This window comes from Desmodus rotundus, chromosome 3 (genome assembly GCF_022682495.2).
Source record: "Desmodus rotundus isolate HL8 chromosome 3, HLdesRot8A.1, whole genome shotgun sequence".
Taxonomy (NCBI): Eukaryota; Metazoa; Chordata; class Mammalia; order Chiroptera; family Phyllostomidae; genus Desmodus; species Desmodus rotundus.
In genome coordinates this window covers 107,711,004-107,730,338 of record NC_071389.1, presented here as the reverse complement: position 1 = coordinate 107,730,338, position 19,335 = coordinate 107,711,004, and the positions used below count along the sequence as shown (strand labels likewise).

The following is a 19,335-nucleotide window of genomic DNA, read 5'->3' as shown; positions in this document are numbered from 1 at the left end:
GCTAGGCTGAGAAAAGCATCCTAATACATTTATAAATGAAATCATCTGGTGCTGCCTAAGCAGTGCTCCCAGGTGGCATCTTATTTTCCGCCTTTCAGTAACATAAATCAAGAGAACACAGGTGCTGCACTGAGCAGGGGATTTGTCTAAATCAACACTTAAAAAAAAAAAAAAAAGTAAAACGCCCAGAATTTAATCAGCCCTGTAGTTGTCATCACCTTCACCGGGAAAGGGAAAAAGCAGGGTGATGAAAATATAGGAAGTGTGGCAAACTGGATGAAACTTCTTCACGTAAGAGCAGAGTCTTGGGCTTCGTCCCCAGGAGCAGCGCCTCAAAATGACCGTTTGCATTTCGTTACTTTTGTCCTTTTCATCAAAATATGACACTTAGCCTCATAAGTAACAGGTTGTACAGAAAGAGAAGGTATTTGTCTCGTAAGAACCTCACCACCGGATCAGCGTCTGGGAACGCCACCGCGGACCAACTGCACAACCAACCGCAGCTCGCGGATGCCCCACGGGCCAGACGCCAAGCGAGGTTACCTCCCGTGCTCCCGCTACCCACAAGCCCCCGCGCCTCGGCGCGCCTGCGCAGCGCAGACGGCCGTCTCAGGAAGAGGAAAATGGAATAAACAACTCGGAGCAAGCGAAGCGCAAGACCGCGAGTGGAGGCAGAATTTAAAAATAAACCGGACCTTCCGCCATCTCCACCTCCTCGCGGCTGCCGCTTTCCCTCTCCCAGCCCGTCCCCTCGAGGTCCCTGTCGGGGCCTGCGCGCCCACCCCGTCGTCCCGCGCGGCCCCTTTAAGAAAAGAGAACGAGAGAGTGAGTGAGAGAATCCCAACTCTCCCCCTCCCCTCCGCGCCTTCCTACCCCGTCCTCCCTCCCCTCTCCCCTCCCCCCACTCCCCAGGCGGCTCGGGCTCCCTCAGCGGGACAGACCCACCCGCCCAGGTTTTTATCCGGCACCGGCAGCGTCCTCCTTCCCTCCCCAGTCTATGGTGGCAGCGGCGGCGTCTCCTCCGGTAGCAGCGGAAGACTGGGCTGCGGCGTTGCCATGAACAGTGGCGGCGGCCTCCCGCCCCCCTCAGCCGCCGCCTCCTCTTCCTCCTCCTCTTCTCTGGCGGCGGCCGTGGCGGTGGTGGCTCCGCCGGGGGTCGGAGGTGTCCCCGGAGGTGCGGCGCCTGGAGTAAAGCTGAAGTATTGCCGTTACTACGCTAAGGATAAGACTTGCTTCTACGGGGAGGAGTGTCAGTTCCTGCATGAGGACCCGGCGGCCGGAGCGGCCCCGGGCCTCGGCCTCCATAGCAACAGCGTCCCCCTAGCTCTGGCAGGCGCGCCGGTGGCCGGCTTTCCGCCCGGAGCGGTCCCGGGTGGGGGAACCGGGCCGCCCCCGGGGCCCAAGAAGCCGGACCTGGGGGCCCCCGGGACAGGAGCCGCACCTGGTGGAGGAGGCAGCGGCGGGATACTCGATGGACCGCGGCTGGCAAGTGAGTACGGTCCGGGCTGGGAGGGCGGCCTCAGGGTGGCAGCGAACGGAAGGCCTAGGGCCGGAGGGGGCCGGATGAGGCCCTGCAGCCGAGCCTGGCCTGCGGGTTCTCCCCCTCGCCTCCCTTGGCGGTCTGAGAGGCCTAGGCCAGTCCTGATTCCTCCTTCCTTCTTGCTTTCCCTCCCCACGGCCTTGGTCGAGCCGGGGAGTGAGGGGAGGCTGGGTTCCCGGGAACGTGGGTGGGTGGACTAGGGTGGTGTGAGTGGGGGCGGGGAGGAAGGGGGATGGGTTGTGGCGTGCGGTGTGTGAGAAAGGGGGTGTCGTTTCCGGGGGGTGTGGAAAGGGGCTGGGTTTGCAGGCACATGTGTTTTGCGTGCCCGTGTGGAGTGGTGTCTGCCGGGTGTTGAGGTTCCCTAGTGGATGTGTGTGGGTAGGGGGGCGGGAGGTGAGGGGCGGGCTTTAAGGCTTCCTGGAGTAGGTTGAAAGAACGGAAAAGTTTGTCTAAGGCTTATGGGAGAAAAGTTTCCAGGCAGGAAATGCTTTCGAAGGATTAGGAGTGAACGAACAGCTTTTATAGTGTGCTTAGGTTTAGTCGGGAGTCTAGAGTAGGAGTTTCACAAGATTTGCATTTTTAACGTAGTTTTCTTCAAAGCTGGAGTAAGTTTGCTCGGTGGCAGTAGGGGGATCGTGTCCTCTACAACTTCGTACCCAGCAAACTGTCGTGTGGAGCCTTGAAAGCGTGGCAGGTGCAGGGAATATTTGTGTGTGTGCAACTTAGCACTGAGTTCAGACATTTTGGGCTTTGTATTTTGTATAATCATTTGTTATTTTTTATTAGCTTAGAACTTTTTATTTGTTTATTAGTAGAGTTTACAGTTATAATAAGTGTTTAAAGTGTGATCTATTTTACAGACTGTTGCCCTTTAGGAAAAAGGAGAGCAGGTGTCAAGATACTCCTTTTTTTGTTTCTGAATAAACTGAGCATTTCTAAACCAAATGGGAAAATGCTATATTTGGGGAATTCTAAAATGTTTTTATATCTTAAAATAATTTGATAGGTTAACTTGCATGTCAGAAAAATTTTGTCTTCTTTAAAAAAAACCTACAAGTGAACTTGATGGTGTAGCATTTATTTGCTCTATAAGGATTATTAAGTGTTTTCTCAGAAATTTGTGTGTGTGTGTGTGTGTGTGTGTGTTTTAAAGATTGTGTTTCTTTTGCTGGGATGGGATTGGCTTTAATGCAGATATAGTTGGTGAGGCTGATATGCCAAGACGATTAATTTGTAACTTAAAATGTTTTGTAAGAAATAATTGCTTTATTGGTGGAATTTAATTCACTTTTGAGAAGCAGCTTTGCATTTTCAGGATAGATTTTTGCTGGATGTGTGAGTTATGGCTCAAATTAATTGAAGAGTAATGTTTAATTAGTAAGCAATGAAACTGAACAGTAGTTTTGTTACCTACAGAAAGAGGCACTTTCAAAAATGCTGGTCTGTGATTTTTCTAGGATTTTCTAATATAAAGAAATAGTAGGTTTGAGACATGAAAGATAGCTAGGTGAAGATGGGAGGTAGAGGAAAAATACTAGCTATGGTTCAAAGGTGGGGATCATTTAATATCTCAAAAGAAAAAGGACATAATTGCCTTGGCTATAGGGTCTTGAGAGGACAGGCAATTAATGCTAAGAAGGCATTTTAAAAGTGATATTGAGTCACGTAACAGTTATTTGATTAAATAGCTGAGTTACGGATTTGGATTGGGTAGGCTTGCTTTAACTGGACTAGGTGAAGCCTGAGGCTCCTCTTTTCTGCTGTGCATTGTTTTTGGTAACTCTCAGTAGTACCTAGGTTGTGACCCCTTATGGATGAGATAAAATTGCTTCATACTAGTGAATGGCAAGTAAAGTTGCTCAGGAATCAGGGAAGAGGATTGTGTTGGTGATTTAATGGCTGCTTTGAGTTTTTACAATTAATTTGATTATATTTCAGTCTACTTCCTACCTTTAATGTATTCTCATACTATCTTTTGAGACAGGCTTGATTCGTTAAATAAATGTATGAGGTAATAGGAGGAAGGTCTAAGATGGCAGCTTAGAAGGATGTTGAGCTCAACCCTCTCCCATGACACCCTGAATATATATCTGTATATAGAATAGATTTTCCTGAGACACAACTGAGGACCAGCTGAAGAGTTTCTATAGCTTCTGCACACCAAATGAGAGCTAGCTACTGAGATCGCATGGAGAAGATGGGGGAACTGTGAGAGCTCTCTGGAATCTGAGGGAACTTTCCAGGATTGGAGAAGCCAGTGAGTGCCATTGGTATCCCGGTATACTGGCTGACCTGCAAGGCTGTAGTAGTGCCTTCCTGGCCACTCCTGGAGCTAACTCCCACAAGAACAACAGGATGCTGTAGAGAGTGTATGTAGGGCCCTCCTGCTTGGAGCTTGATCCATCAGATCAAATAGGATACTGTGTACCAACCTGCCTCACTCAAATCAGCAGGATGCTGAAGTGTCTGGACACCAGTCTTCCCTGCCCAGACCTCATTTTGGCCACGGATAGGCAGAACAGGGAGCTACCACATGTGCACACACATCAGGATGCCCTGCCCTGACACATTTCTTCTGGCCAGGTGTCACTTTTGCCCGCCCCTACTCCAACCAGCCTGCTAAAGCCACCTGGCACACAGAGGCCACTTCTGTACAAAACATTTTTTTAAGATTGGGAGAAGTAGTTATTTCATCTAATTCATAGGAACAAATGCAGAAAGTCAAACAAAATGAGAAGGCAGAGAACTATACTCCAAATGAAGGAACAGAAAAAAAGCCCTAATGAAATACAGGTTAGTAATTTATGTGACGAAGAATTCAAATAAACAGTTACAAATATGCTTACCAAACTTGAGTGTGGAATAGAAAAACTTAGAACTTTAACAAGGAAGGAAACAGACCTCTAGTTTCCAGGAAGCACAGTTCCAAACAAGATGAAACCAAAGAGGCCCATATGAAGACATATTATAATTAAAATGGCAAAAGTTAAGGAATTAGAGATAATCTTGAAGGCACAAGAGGAAAACAACAAGTCACATACAAAGGAACTCCCTCCTCCCCTAAACCCCCATGAAGCTAATAGCTGATGTCTCGGCAGAAACTGTATAGGCCAGAAAGGAGTGGCAGAAAATATTTAAAGTGCTTAAAGAAAGGAACCTACAACCCACAGTACTCTACCCAGCAAGGTATTTATTCAGAATTGAAGGAAAGATGAAGATTTTGGCAGACAAGACTAAAAGAGTCCATTATCACTAAACTGGTTTTATAAGAAGTTAAGAGTGTCGTCTTTAAGCAGAAAAGGCCATAACCAGAAATAAAATCATGAAAGAAAAAAACCTCACAGGTCTTTAACACTGAATCAGCTACTCCAAAATTTAGTGTGAAGATTAAATTATAACAACAATAGATAAGAGATACACAAACTAAAAGATCTAAAATTTGATGTCAAAGTGTAGAGGGGGAAGTAAAAGTATAGAGCTTTTAGAATGTGTTTGAACTTAAATGCCTGTCACCTTAAAATAGACTGCTGTAGCTATAGATGGAAATATATGAACTTTATAGTAACCAAAAACCTACAAAAATGCACCAAAAATAAAGAGAAAGTAACCCAAACAAAACACTAAAGAAAAAGCAATCAAACCAAATGGAAAGAAGAAAGGAACAGAGAACCAAAAAGCAATGAACAAAATGGCAGTAAGTACATACCTGTCGATAATTACTTTAAATGTAAATGGACTAAATGCTCCAATCGAAAGACATAGGGTGAATAAATGAAGAAAAAAATTAGACCCCATCTATTTGCTGCCTGTAAGAGACTAATTTCAGATGGAAACATACACACAGAAAGTGAAGGGATGGAAAAAATATTCCATGCAGATTAAAATGAAAAGAAAGCTAGGGTAGCAAAACTTAAAATAGACCCTCTCTGATTTCAAACTATATTATAGAGCTGTAGTAATCAAAAGAAGCATGGTACTGGCATAAAAACAGACATATAGATCATTGGAACAGAATAGAGAGCCCAGAAGTAAACCTTGTATATATGGTCTGTGATAAAGGAAACAAAATTATAAAGTAGAGAAATGACAGTCTCCAACTAATGGTGTTAGGAAAACCAGCAGAGGTACTGTACATTCAAAAATGGAAGTATACCACTCTCTTAACACCATATACGAAAAGAAACTCAAAATGGATTAAATAGTTAAATGTAAGACCTGAAACTATTAAGACTCCTGAAAGGAAAGCGGTAGGAAACTCCTTGTCATCCGTTTTTACAATATCTTTCTGGATAAGTGTCCTCAAGTAAAGGAAACAAAAGCAAAACTAAACAGATGGGACTATATCAAACTAAAAAGTTTCTGCACAGTGAAAGAACCCATCAACAAAACAAAAAGCCTACTGAATAGGAGAATATACTTGAAAATGATATATCCAGTAAGGGTTATTAGCCAAAATCTATGAAAAACTTGTATATCAGAAAATACAACATCAGAAAACTCAACATCAGAAAATACAAACAATCCAATTTAAAAATGGGCAGAATACATGAATAGACATTTCTTCAAAGAAGACATGCAGATGGTGAACAGGTATGAAAAGATGCTCAACATCACTAATCATCAGGGAACTGCAAATGAAAGCCACAGTGAGTTACCACCTCCCATCTGCTAGAATGGCTATTATCAAAAAATCCAAAAAACTGTATGTGTGCAAGGATGTATCCTACTGGTGAGTATGTAAAGTGGTGCAGCCATTAGGGAAAACAGTATGGATGTTTTTCAGAAAATTAAAAATAGAATTACCATACAACCCAGAAATTCCACTTAGTTATATATCTGAAGAAAATGAAAACACTATTTCATAAAGATCTGTGTAACTCTGTGTTCATTGCAGCATTGTTTACCATAGCCAAGTTATAGAAGGAACCTAGGTGTCTATTGATAGGTGAATGGATAAAGAATAAGTGGTAAATATATACAATAGCATATTACTCAGCAATAAAAAAGAAGATCTTGCCATCTGTTGACAACGTGGATGGACCTCGAGGGTATTCTAAGTGAAATAAGTTAAACAGAAAAAGACAAATACTGTATGACTTCACTTATATGTGGAATCTAGAAAAACAAAACAAATGAACAAATGACAAAAATAGACTCATAGAAACAAAACAAGCTGATGGTTGTCAGAGAGGAGGAGGGGACGGGGGTAGATGAAAAAGGTGAAGGGGAGTAAGATGAACAAATATACAGAAAAGGAAAAATTTTAAAAAAAGGTATTAGGCAATTAAAACATTTAAGAGATATTGTTATTAGAATAGTTGCTGACCTGATCATGTAGCATGAGACAATTTTACTTTGCTTTTGTTTTTTCTTTGCTCTTCTTTAAATGTAAGATTGTACAGTATTTCTGTAGCTGAGACATCATAGACTGATCTATTCTCATTAGCTGGGTCTGCCTACAGAAATAGTTTGGGAATCTTCTGTGTGTATATTTTGCTTTGAAAGTTTTTATTGAAGTACACATAGCTTGGGGAAAGCATACAAATCTTAAGTTCTTGTAAGAACATGTAACTAGCATTCAGATTTCAAAAGTAGGACATAACCAGTACCCTCATAAATCCTGTTCTTGTTCCATCCCAGTCACTACCCTTTCCCAAAGATAACTACTGATTTCTAACAACAGATTCAGTTTTTAATTTTTTTGTACTTTTAAAAAACTATAAGAATGGAATCATATAGTTGTACTGTTTTGTGGGCTTTTTTCTTTTCAGCATATTTGTGAGATTCATGTTACATAGGAATAGCCTCTATAATCTCATTCCTGTATAGTGTTACTATATGAATGTACCACATTTTGTTTCCTCATTTTGTTGTTGGGGGACAGTGGAATGTTTCCAGTTTTTGTCTCTTAAGAACACTTGTTTTGAATTTTTCTTGAGTGTGTTTTTGGGTGAACAAATCTGTGCATTTCTTTTGGATCACCTAGGAGTGGAATTGCTTGATATATACAGGGTGTACTAACTATGCATATGTTCAACTTTATTAGATGCTGTCAAACAGTTTTCTGAAGTGATTATGCCATGTTTCCATTACCTCCAGCAGTTGTGTGAGACTTCTAGTTGCTCCACATTCTCCCCAACACTTGGTATTGACCATGTTATAATTTTAACCATTTTGGTGGCTAAAATTTATTGTATAATTTTGTGTTTTTAATTTACATGTGTGTGGATTATAGTTTACTTAATTGATAGTATTTCAAAAATCAGAGATACAGATTTTTGGCTGCCCTTGAAAGGCAACTCTTAACTTGTATTTGAGTAAGGCCTGTTGGTGGGGCAAGACTCCATTTTGCTTTACTTCCTTACTAGATGACTACATGCCTGGCTCCTCTAGGTATTTGAGTTTTTGATCCTTACTTTAGTACTTCACATTTGCAGAATGGTTTTGTGTTTCAGATCCTCTTAAAACTTTAGAGGTAAATGCAAGAGAAAATTTTATCCTTATTTTTCAAGCATTGGAAAACCGAAGCACAAAGGCCTTTTCTTAGCACATTTAGTTAAATGATGTTTCAGTCTTTGGAAGGAACCATACTTTCATTTGTTGCTCACTTTTTGTATATACGGAGTATATTTTCTTACTCTTGACCTGGAAGTGTTCAGGCATTCAAGATTGTTGTTTGGGAAATAACAGTTCCTTTTTTATTTTTTTTTGGCTTTGTTGGAGCATTATTCCACACGTCAAAAGGCTGAGCGTTGATTCCTGGCCAGGGCACATATGTAGGTTGCAGGTTCAATCCCCTGTTGGGCGTGTATGGGAGGCCACCAATCAGTGTTTTTCTGTATCGATGTTTCTCTTTCTTTCTCTCTCTCTCTCTCTCTCTCAAATCAATAAACATATTAAAAATTTTTTTTTTTTAGAAAAGCCTTTGAGTTTTTGACATTTAATATTTCTTTAGGGCTTGGGATCTTCTAAGGCTTAAATATGGATTTATTTGGGTTTACTTAAATTATTGATTCTTATTTTAATGATGTAATTATATTTCCCGCTAGCTAAAATTTTAATCTTAAGGTGTTCAATTTTTAGCAGTTGAAGTACTTATTTTACCATTATTTGTATTTTATGTATATTACTTTATTTGAAACTCAGTAGATTTATCAAAATAAATCTAGTTTTCATTTCTACTAATTTAGTTAGTAGTTGCAGCTTTGGTATAAGACCTGTCTAAGATGGAATCCTGGCTCTCTTACTAGCTTTATCATCCTGGGCAAAATTTTAACCTGTTTTTCTTGTCTTAAAAATGGAGGTTTCATAGCACTTACTTGATAGGATTGCTTGTGACCCTTTCAGTGCATTGCCTGGCACATGGTGAAGTATCAGTCTTAGTTGCTGTTGTTATTCAATATTATTATTGTCTGTAATTAACCTATACGTTTCACTCACCCCCCCTTCCCCCCCCCCCCCCCCCCCCGTCTTTGAAAGTATACAGTTGACCTTCCTCATCTACAGATCCCACACATCCATAGACACAAACAACTGGGAATGGCAAATATTTGAAAAAAAATGTTATGTTGCTGCTGACATGCACTATGGAGTTAGGCCTATGATGGTTGTGTCTGTAGTGAACATGTACAGACTATTTTTCTTATTATTACTCAAATAATATAGTATAACAACTACTTAAGTAGCATTTACATTATATTAAGTTCTATAAATCATCTAAAGGTGATTCAAAGTATATAGGAGGATGTGTGCATAGGGTTTATATATATTTTATATAAGGGACTTGGACATCCTCAGATTTTTGTATCCACAGGAGTCCAGGAACCAGTCCCTTGGGATACTGAAGGACAACTATATTTTCAAGACCAGTAAAATAGCTACTGATTATTGAACTGTGCTTGTTTGTCCAACCAGAGGAAGAGAGCAGTGGATGACCTGAAGTTCATATACGAACTTTGGAATGTATAGTGTGTGTGTCAAAACGGTGTTTATTTAAGTCAGGATTATACTGTTCTTTCCATAAACTTGTATCAGCCCACAGGCAAAGGAATGCTGGAATTTGCCATTAGGATAGCTGCTAATAGGTTTTAACATTTTTATTGGACAATACACAAAGACTTCATAATATCATTCATTTCACTCATTTAATTTTGTGCTTGCAAGGTGGCAGGCTTTCATCTGGGTGATAGGAATACAACACTGAATGAAACAAAATTCTACCTTAGTGCAGTTTACCTTCTAGTAGGGAATACAAACATATGTGTAAGTTAATATTAGGTCTCGATAAGTTTTATGAGGAAAACTCAGTTTTATGAGGAATACTCGAAGAGGGATGTACTAATATGTAAGTCTAGGTAAGATTCATTTAACATGTAAAACACTTCTTCACATGAAAGTTCATTTGAAATGACTAAGAAAAATGATTGTCCAAATAAAATGAGTATCTTCCTATTTTTTGGCCTTTTGTAGATTTTTGTCCCATCACCCAGTTTTTCCCAGTGGTAACATCTTCTATAGCTGTAATACAGTATTACAACCAACATTGATTAATATAATCCACTTTCTCAGATTTCCCTAGTTTATTTGCACTTGTGTGTGTGCATGTGTGTAAATTTGGTTCCATGGAGTTTTTAACATGCATGTTTGTGTACCTGCCAACACAGTTAAAGATAGTTCTGTCAGTCTCAAATTGCCCTTTTGTAACTTGCCTTCCCTCCCAGTCACTGGCAATTAGTAATTTGCTCCCCATTTCTATAATTTTGTCATTTTAACAGTGTTATAAATGGAATATATAGCCTGTAACCTTTTTGGATTCGCTCTTTATCGACATTATTGACATACAGTGTCCTATTTTAGATATACATCATAGTGATTTAACATATACATTATAATAGTTCTCTTCCATAAACTCCCTTTTGGCGGTCTCTTTTGGTATCTCTCTTACTTTTTCTTTAAAAACAAAAATAACTCGTTCCTGGTTTTCTAAGCTAGTTTTAAATTATTTTTAACATTTAAAATTCTTGCTTTAGGAAAAATAGGAACAATATCGTGTTTTGTTTTATAATTAGAAATGTTAAAAATTTAAATAGCACAATAGGGTATACAATAAGAAATAGTTGTTCTCCTCCCTTATTCCCTATCTCTCTCCAAAAGGCAGTCACTCTTTTCAATTTATTACGTATCTCTTCAGAAATATTTTTTGCCTATATGCAATTTTTATATATTAATCTCTCCCTATTTCTAGCACATATTTACACACATACACATATGTGCACACATGGGGAGGCCTAATGAACTTTAAAGTTTCTCAACAAATTGCATATCTTGTAGTTTGTTCCACATCCACATATAGAAATCTGTCCTATTCTTTTTATTTTTAATCCTCACCTAAGGATACCTTTTAAAAAAATTTCTTTGAGAGAGGGAGGACAGGAAAAGAGAAAGAGAGAAAAGCATTTCTCTAAGAGAAACATTGATCGATTGCCTTTCAAATGTGCCCTGACCAGGGATTGAACCTGCAACCTAGGTGTGCCCTGACCAGGGACTCAAAACTTATGGTGTATGGGATGATGTTTCAAGTAACTAACCACCTGGCCAGGGCTGTCCTCTTTTTAATGGCTGCATAACATTCCACTGTATGTTTGTATTTTTTTAATGGATATTTAGATTGTTTATATTTTTTTATAAATGATGGAACAAAGCTGTTATATCTGAGTGTATTATGTATATTTATACATAAATTTGTATAAAATACACATATGTTAAGGAGCATACAGAACCTTCAGTAACCTGGTTCAAATTTGGTACATTAAAAAATTATGTAGATAAATACCGTGTAATCTCACTTGCATGTGGAATCTAAAAAAAGCACAAACTGGTACATACAACAGATTGGTGGTTGCCAGAGGCTAAGTGGCAACCTTGATTGAAAGGTGGGCGAAATGGGTGAAGGTGGTCAAAAGGCACAAACTTCCAGTTAGAAGTTAAATAAGTCCTGGATGTAATAATGTACCAAAAATGTGGCTATAGTTAACAATACTACATTGTATTTTTGAAAGTATCTTCTAAGAGTAGTTCTTAAAAGTTCTCATTATAAGAGGAAAAATTGTAACTGTGTGGTGATGGATGTTAACTAAACTCATTGTAGCGATAATTTTGCAATATATACATATAATATGTTGTATACCTAAAACTAATACAATGTTTTATGCAATTATATTTCAATGAAAAACTATGTATTTTGTATACCATTAGCTGAAAATAAGATATTCAAAATAGTCATACTTTTCAAATCTGCCCCAGCAGGACTTTTGCCCAATGGCTCACATATCTGGAGATATGTAAACTATCAAGGCAGCTTTGAAAATAACTAATATATATTATAAAAAGACTTAATGTATACCAATTAATGTGTTAAAAATTTACATTATCTCAAGCTTTCAACTTAGTATAATTTGGGCTAAAAGTAGAGATTCATTCATTCATTTAGTTAATATTTATTGAGCAGTTACTCAGTGTCAGGTACTGCCTTTTAGATTCTTGGGTTACATTAGCCCTAATGATTTATTTTTTGTTTTTGTTTTGTTTTATTTTTTAATTTTTAAATTTATTTTTTACATTTTATTTTTTAAATTATTTTATTGTTGTTCAATTACAGTTGTCTGCATTTTCTCCCCATCCCATCCAAACCAACCTCCCTCCCTTGCTTCCACCCTCCCCCTTGGTCTTGTCTTGTCCATGTGTCCTTTATAGTAGTTCCTGAAAACCCTTCTTCCCCCCTCCCCTCTGGCTGTTGTTAGATTGTTCTTAACTTCAATGTCTCTGGCTATATTTTGTTTGCTTTTTTCTTTTGTTCATTATGTTCCAGTTAAAGGCGAGATCATATGGTATTTGTCCCTCACCGCCTGGCTTATTTCACTTAGCATAATGCTCTCCAGTTCCATCCATGCTGTTGCAAAGGGTATAAGCTCCTTCTTTCTCTCTGCTGTGTAGAATTCCTTTGTGTAAATGTACCATAGTTTTTGGATCCACTCGTTTGCTGATGGGCACTTGGGTTGCTTCCAGCACTTGGCTATTGTAAATTGTGCTGCTACGAACATTGGGGTGCATAGGTTCTTTTGGATTGGTGTTTCAGGGCTCTTAGAGTATAATCCCAGCAGCAGAATTGCTGAGTCAAAAGGCAGTTCCATTTTTAGTTTTCTGAGGCAATTCCATACTGTTTTCCACAGTGGCTGCACCAGCCTGCATTCCCACCAACAGTGCACTAAGGTTCCTTTTTCTCCGCATCCTCTCCAACACTTGTTTGTTGTTTATGATGGCCATTTTGACCCTTGTGAGGTGGTATCTCATTTTGGTTTTAATTTGCATCTCTCTGATGGCTAGTGATGCTGAGCATCTTTTCATGTGTCTCTGGGCCCTCTGTATGTCCTCCTTGGAGAAGTGTCTGTTCAAGTCATTTGCCCATTTTTTAATTAGGTTGTTTGTCTCCCTGGAGTGGAGTCGTGTGAGTAGCCCCAATAATTTTAAAATATAAAAGGTGACTAGTGCTATTAAAAAAAAACAACTCATCTCTACTTCTCCATTCTCAATGAATCATGGGTTAAGGTGATCTGAAACTAATTTGCACAAGGAACATGCTGGTTTTTAGAAACAAGTTTTCTCCCTCCATTATGAAATTTCAAGTTACTTTGCTGAGAAAACAAGAACAGTAGAAGACTTTTCAAAACATTTCTTGCTTTATTGGCAACTTATGATTATATAGAAAAAGCAATTGTCTTGGCACTTACCCCAAATTAAAGCTGCCTCTTATTGGAAGACATTATTCAGTAAGCAATCGCATGAACAGTTCTAAGTATTAAATAGCTTCACCGGAGAGCTCATTTATTTAGTTGTTTATAGTCAGCTTTGTAGCCAACTCATCTTGGAAGGCCTGTAGTATTGTAGCACTCCTAGAATCAGGTGTTCAGCAGAGTCTGCTGCACAGCTGTCCTTTCACATTAAATAGACTAAGTGATGATGTGTATTTAAAAATTTTTTCAAGTCAAAGCAGTTTATATAGTCCAGTGTGGAACAATAGACTTTCAGCTGTTAAACCTCTTGATCTGTATGAAACAGCTGTTTCAGGATTTTCCCCCTAGGTCTTGCTATAGGCATTGCTGCGGCTATCATGGTACAAAGGTTAGACAGGTTCCATGAGGGCCAGTTTGCCAGCCAGATCTTGCAGATTTTAAAACAATATTAGTTTGCCTCTCTGGAGGCCTGATATTTTATGCAGATGACTTACTCTTTAGTAAGTGAGTATGTGTGTACTGTGGGCACTGACTAGAGAAAGCTTAATTACAGAACATTTATTGAACAACTCTGTGCCAGATATACAGGTATTGGGGGCAAAGAAAAGATGCATGGTCCTGACAACCTATGAATGCATAGTGTAGTAAAGATTTTTGAAATGTGTAAGTTTTGCATAGTGTAATATGCTATAAACATAAAATGCATAACAAACTCTATTCAGGGATATTTTGGACGGTTTCTTGAAGAGGTCACATTTGAACTATTTTTTGGAAGATGGCTGAAGCATGCCCATAGTAAAGAAAAACATCCTAGGCACGTGAGAACAAGGACACAAAGGTTTTGAGAGGAAGCATTGAATTACGATTTTGTTCTGTAGACATTTGATGTGATACAGAATAGACAGTATATTATGGAGAGTGGCATGGGGTGATAGATTGTGTGCCCACATTGTGAATGCCCTTCTAGGTTGTGCTAAGTGAAGTGATAAGGTTTCTGTCTTAAAAAGATAACTGTGGCTGCTAAGGATAAAGATAGCGAAACCATTTGGAGTAATTTTTTTAGTAGTTGAAGGGAGAAATATCAGCACCTGATTTGGTCAAGTGGAAATAAAACATAGGGGACACATTTGAGAAAGATCTGGCGAAGCAGTTACTTGAGGATGGAATGGATGAGGGAGAGAAAGGAGCTAAGGACAAATGAAATTTTATTTTAAAAGTACTTACCACATAATCTAGTTGGAGGCATTTAATAATAGGCAGTTGTAATTGTGAGTCTAGAGTTTAGGAATGATTGAGAGGTATATAGTATATTTGATTTTGGAGCTTTTGAAGTAAGACTGGTTTCAAATCTCTGCCACTGCCACCAAAATGGGCAGTAATGATGTATATCTTAAAGGACTGTTGAGATTGGGTATGTAAAATCTATCTATCTATATCTCTCTATCTATCCATCATCTATCATCTTTATATCCCAGGAATGAATGCTTCAAAGCAAACGGTTCAGAGTTCAAGAGGGAAAAGTTTGGTCTAGTTGGTCACTGAAAAGCTTAAGTATTTGAATCACATTGTTAGCTCCTTGTGGACTTATCTCAATTAGGTTGTGGTTTAATATTATGTTTTCTACTTAAAAATAAATATGAAAAGTGTTTTAAGAAATATTCTTAACTAGAATGAAGATGCATGATGTTCAGTGCTCCAGCTATAGAGAAATTCTTGTAATAATAAAGTTTAGTACTAAGAAGTGCTTTGTTTGTTTTAACTTACAATTTTTCTTTTTAATCTTTTAACTGAGATACTTTTCTTTAGCCTGTTGTTGGTTTAATTCATTTAACCTTTTGTCTCTTTTTTGTTTTTGGCTTAAACAACAGAAATCTGTTCCTTTACAATTCTAGAACCTGAAAGTTCGAGGTCAAGGTGTTGGATGGATTACTTTCTTTTCTCTAATCCTGTCCTGAGGATACATTTATTGATTTTAGAGAGAGAGGAAAGGGAGTAGGGGGGAGAGAAACATCTATCGGTTGCCTCCCTTAGGCACCCTGACTGGGGTCTGAACTCGATCCTGCAACCCAGGTGTGTCCCTTGACCAGGAATTGAACCCGCAACCTTTTGGTGCACAGTATGACACTCCAACCAACTGGGCCACACTGGCCAGGGCTGGGTCACTTTCTTTTAGGGGCTGTGGGAAATAAACTGTTTCATGCCTCTCACCTAGCTTCTGGTGGTTTGCCTGCAGTCTTTGGGTTCCTTGGCTTGTACTACCATCACCTGATCTCTGCTTTCATCTTCACAGGACATTTTTCCTAGGTGTGTGTCTGTGTCTCAATTCTTCCTTATAAGGTCATGAATCATTGGATTAGGGCTCATCCTAATGACCTCCTCTTAACCAATCACACCTGCAATGACTCTTTACCCAAATAAGGTCAATTCTGAGATATTGGGGGTTAGGACATCAACATACGAATATTGGAAGGACACAGTTCAATTTTCAACAGTTCTTGAGTAGGTAAAAAAAAATCAAATAATGCACTTAAAACGTCTACTACATTTAACTTATGATTGGTGCTCTGTGCTACTAACTAAAGCCTCACTTCTCTCTGGCAGTCATCAGTGTTGGTTGAATACACTTTGGAGTTAGGTGGAGAACTTAAAGTGTAGAATTGGTCTCTTTGTGGCTCTGCACAGAAGCTTTATCACAGGACTGGCAATACAGTATTCGTAGTCATTAATTACTGTTTTCTCATAGATCCCTTGGCGTTTTGAGATTGTGAGCTTTTAAGGGAAGTTCCGTCCTCAAACAGAACAATATGTCCTACTGAGCCACCTGCTTTGGATTTGAGTTTTTTCTTCCAGATGATTCCTATGGGTTTTGTTGGAGATGTGTAAAATATTCCAAGCTACCTTTTCATATCTTAAAATGTATAAAAAAGCTACATGAAAAATTTTCCTTAGTGCATTCCACATAATAACAGTAGTGTTTCATCAGGAAGAAAAAGCTGCCTTTTACAAATAATTTTATTAGAAATTATAAAATTTATAATGGACATGAATGTTAACCACAAAAAGTAAGCATAGGCATCAGATATCATCCAAGCATGCCAGTATACTGCATTATTGTTACACTGACTCTGAAAGTAGACCATTTGTAAAATACAAATGATAACATCTATTCCAGAGGAGGAATGTGATACTTAGATTAAATATACTTTTTGAAGGTCAATAGTTTGCAACTGGTTGAAGCAGAGCTCACTGCTAGTTGTGTTTGCTCAGTCTGTGCTCATCCTACAGATCCAATAGAAAAAAGGGTGGGAGTTCTGCTGAATGGGTGAGGGAGCCTGTTTGTTGGGCCTGCATCCAGTGCATTGTCACCTAGCATCTTTGAATCTCAATCTCCTCATCAGAAAAATGGAGGCAATAATACCATTTGCATGGGGTGTTTCATAAAATTTGGACATGAAAACCTATTGTATATTTTATTCTTACTGTGAGAAAGGGTTTAATTATTGTAAATAAGTGTTTATACAAATGTGCTAATACTAGATTAGGGAATATCAAAAAGCATAAGAACTAGTCCCAAATCTTAGTTTACTGATAATTTAGATGGGTAGATAGATAGTACAGAAACATGTAAGAATTTAAAGGTTTAAATAGTAGAAGATAGCAATAAAAGATAGGTTAAAAGAAGTCTTTTGGTAGTCAAATGAATGATACAAATAGCGTCTTAAGAGTTAAAGATTTTAATAGCTTAGAATAATTGGGGAGTACATTCTGGAGATGAGAGAAGAGGACATTAACATTTGTAATTACCTTTGAGACAAGATGCTGGGCACTTTGAGTAGTTACCTCACTTGAGTCCCTAACACACCCTGTGATTGAGGTGGTATTACTTTCTTTTTCAGATGAAGAAATGAAATGTAGAGGGTTGTTTGCTCAAGGTCATACATCTAGTAAGTGGCAATAGTGCAATTAGAACTCAATTTCTAATTCCAAGTATTTTTTCCTTATTCATTATATCTGGGTCTTGAACATGGGGCTGGGGGGGTGTATGTGTGTAGGAATTGATGTTACTCTATAACTAATGTTACTGCACTTTACAAATGTGGACTTTGAAAATATACAATGAGTATGTCATTTTGACTAGAGAGAACTCAATAATGTTATGATTATTGTAAAGATCTTTTTATAGTAGATGTATATACTTTTATTTTACACTCTAATCCTTGATCTTTTGGAAAGAGCTGTGTAAGGTACTCATTTTTACTCCACTGATTTTAAAAATAACTATTGAAATACAAATTACGTACTACAACATGCAGCCATTTTATACAATTCACTTTAATAAATTTGTATTGTGCCACCATTAAGATTTTTAAAAGAATTCTAAAGATACTGTTTCATTGTTTTTAAATAACTTTCATTGAAGTTTGCAGGGTAGATGGCATCATTCTTACTTTACAAGAGATGGTATAATGTTCATTTTATAAGCATGTTGCCCAAAGACTTTGTGGCTGGTAAGTGGCAAAACTAATACTAAAGTCCAGCACTTTAAGGAAATATTAGAATGATAGTTTGAGAACAGATTGTTGAGGGCTTTTTTAAGAAAGACACTTTATTTTCTGTCACCCTTATTTCCATTCTGTTTAAGAGTTTGTGGAAAAACAGCTTAAGACCACTCAGTAGTTGTTCCTACCCATTCAGTGGCGTGAGTAGTGGGGGCTGCAGACCAACCAGTCTTCAGTGGCAGGCTGAGTGCCTCAGGCTTCAGTAGGAAACTGCTGAATAGGAACAGAGGGCACCTGCAGGCCTTCAGACCTGTGACCTCAGGTTGACTTGAGCAGCACGGAACTCGGGCTGATGCAGTCCATTCACCCTGAAATTCTTGTTTAGTGACAGCCTTTTCATCAGTGACCTGCTCTTTTCAATCTCTTCAGGATCTCTGTAGAAGTAGAAATCAGGCGGGATCTCCCATGGGTGTTCACAGGAGATGCTGCCACGCATGTGCAGAACTTTCCAGGCAAGCATCACCACATCAGACCCACGGAGTGAGCCCCCTTGTTGTTGCCAGAGGTGGCAATGTCCACACAGCGCAGAGGAGAGTCTGTGTGACACAGAGCAGTGGTAGGCAGTTAAACAAGATGCCTCTGTGAGTGGCTGGTGATCAGTCCTGGGATCAGTAATCACCAGCAGTCTCAGCTCTGGGAAGGCTGCCTGGATTTGGTTAGTGACGGTTCCAGGAGGAGAGAGGTGGCAGGCAACAGCAGTGGCTGTCGTGGCAGCAGCAAACTTCAGCACAGCTCACTGGCCAGTGTTCCTGGATGATACGACACTGACATCAGAGTTATTCCTTTTGACTTTTTTCTTTTTTATTGAATTTATTGGGGGTGTCATTGGGGTTTTCAATGGCAACAATGGAACAAGCTGCCAGCAGAAGCTTCTCCCAGGTTCTCTTCAGATTTATGATGTAGATGTCATCAGTTTTATAGATACACTGTTCCATTTGGAAGTCAACATTCGTGCCACCTAAGTGAGTTCCTGCTGCAAGGAATTTGAGGACATCCTCCTCATTTGCCAGGACACCAAGTGTTCCAGACATTGTGAAAGTTTTCCTTTAGGTTATGTGGGAACAGAGAACGATGCTGTATGGGCCTCTCTCTGGGTAGTGTGGAAAGATTTGAGGGCTTTTTAATATCAGACTGAGAAGTTTGGATTTCGTCTTTTGGGATAGCATTGCCAGCATCTTGTCTGTGATGTCCTTGTTGGCAAAGGAAAGCCACTGGACACTTTTTGTAAAGTGTGTTCTTTGGAACTCCAGCCTCTCAGGCTGTTCTATGTAGAAAGAGTTCTCCAGTCAAGTGAATTTGGGAAGTATTCTACTTTTTTTTTTGGATTGTCACAGTTCACATGGCCCTGAAAAGTTGTTGGTAAAGAAATGGTGTGCTTTTTTTCCCCCGGCATTTACCAAAATTATTGGACTGTCCTTTGCATAACATTGATCTATTGTAATGTTTT

General features: G+C 39.1%; 1 protein-coding gene across 9 annotated transcripts in view; it reads left to right on the top strand.

Moving 5' to 3' along the window:
- The first annotated feature begins 420 nt into the window (after window positions 1-420).
- The window catches only part of PAN3 (poly(A) specific ribonuclease subunit PAN3), a 148,394-nt gene continuing 129,479 nt past the window's right edge, over window positions 421-19,335 (top strand). For 2 of the 9 annotated variants that reach the window (XR_008426421.2, XR_008426420.2), the window contains exon 1: window positions 421-1,489. Coding sequence is in view for 7 of the 9 variants with exons in the window: in XM_053920740.2 (XP_053776715.1) it covers window positions 511-1,489 (979 nt within the window). In the remaining 2 variants the exon portion in view is untranslated. The remainder of the gene's footprint in view (window positions 1,490-19,335) is intronic. The other 7 variants (XM_053920738.2, XM_045188100.3, XM_053920741.1 and 4 more) reach the window with 6 other exon arrangements.